At 40.4% G+C, this 2500-nt stretch overlaps 1 protein-coding gene across 2 annotated transcripts in view; it reads right to left on the reverse strand.

The window, feature by feature from the left end:
- Window positions 1-1000: 1000 nt before the first annotated feature.
- Window positions 1001-2500, reverse strand: part of LOC121844608 (gastrula zinc finger protein XlCGF17.1-like) — a 12343-nt gene continuing 10843 nt past the window's right edge. The window contains exons 2-3 of one of the 2 annotated variants that reach the window (XM_042314891.1): window positions 2123-2326; window positions 1001-2038 (exon numbers count right to left, since the gene is read on the reverse strand). In XM_042314891.1, the coding sequence (XP_042170825.1) occupies window positions 1365-2038; window positions 2123-2326 (878 nt within the window). In that variant the 3' untranslated portion in view covers window positions 1001-1364. Of the gene's footprint in view, window positions 2327-2500 lie in introns of both variants that reach the window. The other variant, XM_042314890.1, reaches the window with a different exon arrangement.

The following is a 2500-nucleotide window of genomic DNA, read 5'->3' on the forward strand; positions in this document are numbered from 1 at the left end:
GATCTCCTGCAGGTATTTTCTGATGTTTAATCAGGCATCTTGAATCAGAGTATCTCTTGTCACACTGATCACAGCCATAAGATTTCTCTCCTGTGTGTGTTCTCTGGTGTGATATCAAGTTGCCTGATGTAGTAAAACTTTCCCCACATGTGCCCACAGCCATAAGGTTTCTCTCCTGTGTGGATTCGCTTGTGGCGTTTTAAAGTCCCAATAAAAGTGAAACTCTTACCACAGTCAGAGCAGTGGTGAGGCCTCTCTTGTGTGTGTGTTAGCTTGTGTATAGTCAGGCTTCCTGACACTCCGGTGTGAGTTCTCTGGTGTGAAGCCAGAGTAGCGATTTGAGTGAATCCCTTCCCACACTGATCACAGACATACGGCTTGGCTCTTGTGTGTGACCTAACAAAACTCGTGCCACAGTCAGAGCAGAGGTAAGGTCTTTCTCCTGTGTGGGTTCGCTGGTGTACAGCCAGAGAACACAATAATTCCCACATACAACACAGTTATAAGGCTTCTCTCCTGTGTATTTTCTCCGGTGTTGCTTTAGGCTGCTTGATGAAACAAATCTGTTCCCAAGGTTGGAGCAGTGGTATGGTTCTCTGGAATGCGTGTGGCGTGTTCTCTGGTGTAAAATCAGTTCACTCGAGGCAGTAAAAGTCATTCCACATACATCACAGCCATTGGTTCTCTCTCTTGTGTGAATTCCTTGGTGAGATTGTAAAGACTGTGATGTTGAAAAACTCTTCCCAAAGTCAGGGCAGCAGTGAGATTTATTTCCTGTGTGTACTCGCTGGTGTAAAACCAAATGTTCACCCCTTTGTTAATAGGTATTGGCAATACTTCACTTAATGGTGAGGCATGGAATAATAAAACATGTATATTTTGTCAGGCTGAGTGTTTGAAATATGAGTAGGTGATTTGAGTCATGCTTCTTCAGGAGGGGAATAAAGACAATTAGCATTTGAATGCTGTCAAGAAATACTGGAGTGATGTCAGATTGTTAATAAAAATGGATTATAGTCCAATTTATTGTACTGCTTTCATGTGTGAAAATACACAAACATCTGCAACAATTATCAATTACATGTATTTTTTTAAACAAGCAGCTTTTTCAACTTGTAGAAAACCGCTGGCTACATTTTGAATGTTGAAGTGCTGCTACTACAATGTTAAGACATTCTACATTGTAACATCATTCAAATACTCCTACTACAATGTTAAAACATTCTACATTGTGACATCATTAAGACACTCCTACTACAATGTTAAAACATTATACATTGTGACATCATTTAAAATACTCCTACTACAATGTTAAAACATTCTACATTGTGACATTATTTCATTGATATCCTGAAACAACTTCTTCATGTATGTATTTTCTGATGTTTGATCAGTGATCTTTTATCAGAGTATCTCTTGTCACATTGATCACAGATATAAGGCTTCTCTCCTGTGTGTGTCCGCTGGTGTGATGTCAGATGGCTTGATATAGTAAAACACTTCCCACATTGATCACAGCTATAAGGTTTCTCTCCTGTGTGTGTTCTCTGGTGTGAAGTCAGAGAGCTTGATATAGTAAAACACTTCCCACATTGATCACAGCTATAAGGTTTCTCTCCTGTGTGTATTCTCTGGTGTGAAGTCAGAGAGCTTGATATAGTAAAACTCTTCCCACATTGATCACAGCTATAAGGTTTCTCTCCTGTGTGTGTTCTCTGGTGTGAAGTCAGAGAGCTCAATATAGTAAAACACTTCCCACATTGATCACAGCTATAAGGTTTCTCTCCTGTGTGTATTCTCTGGTGTCTTGTCAGATTGCTTGATGCAGCAAAACTCATCCCACATTGATCACAGCTATAAGGTTTCTTTCCTGTGTGTGTTCTCTGGTGTGAAGTCAGATTGCTTGATGCAGCAAAACTCATCCCACAATGATCACAGCTATAAGGTTTCTCTCCTGTGTGTGTTCTCTGGTGTGAAGTCAGATGGCTTGATATAGTAAAACTCCTCCCACATTGATCACAGCTATAAGGTTTCTCTCCTGTGTGTGTTCTCTGGTGTGAAGTCAGATGGCTTGATATAGTAAAACTCCTCCCACATTGATCACAGCTATAAGGTTTCTCTCCTGTGTGTGTTCTCTGGTGTATTTTAAGTTCTGATAAAGATTTGCAACGCTTCCCACAGTGAGAGCAGCAGTGAGGATTCTTCCCTGTGGGTCTCTGTGGGTGTTTCTTGAGGAGTTCTGATGTGGATAGACTCTTCTCTGCCTCTTCAGCATCATGATGTTGTTGAGGCTCCCCAGAGGATCCACGATAGTCACGTCTCTCTCCTGTGTGAACAACAAAGTCAGACACTCACTGTAATTTGTCATTGTCGTGAATGTTTAAATGTTTTTACAAACTTTGACAATTTTCTTCTACCTTTAATAAGACAGTCGAGTGAACAACAGTCATTACTTGTCTTCATTTTTCACACATTAGTCAATTATGTTATTACAGTTGCT

The sequence above is a fragment of the Oncorhynchus tshawytscha genome, unplaced genomic scaffold (genome assembly GCF_018296145.1).
Source record: "Oncorhynchus tshawytscha isolate Ot180627B unplaced genomic scaffold, Otsh_v2.0 Un_contig_9445_pilon_pilon, whole genome shotgun sequence".
Lineage (NCBI taxonomy): Eukaryota > Metazoa > Chordata > Actinopteri > Salmoniformes > Salmonidae > Oncorhynchus > Oncorhynchus tshawytscha.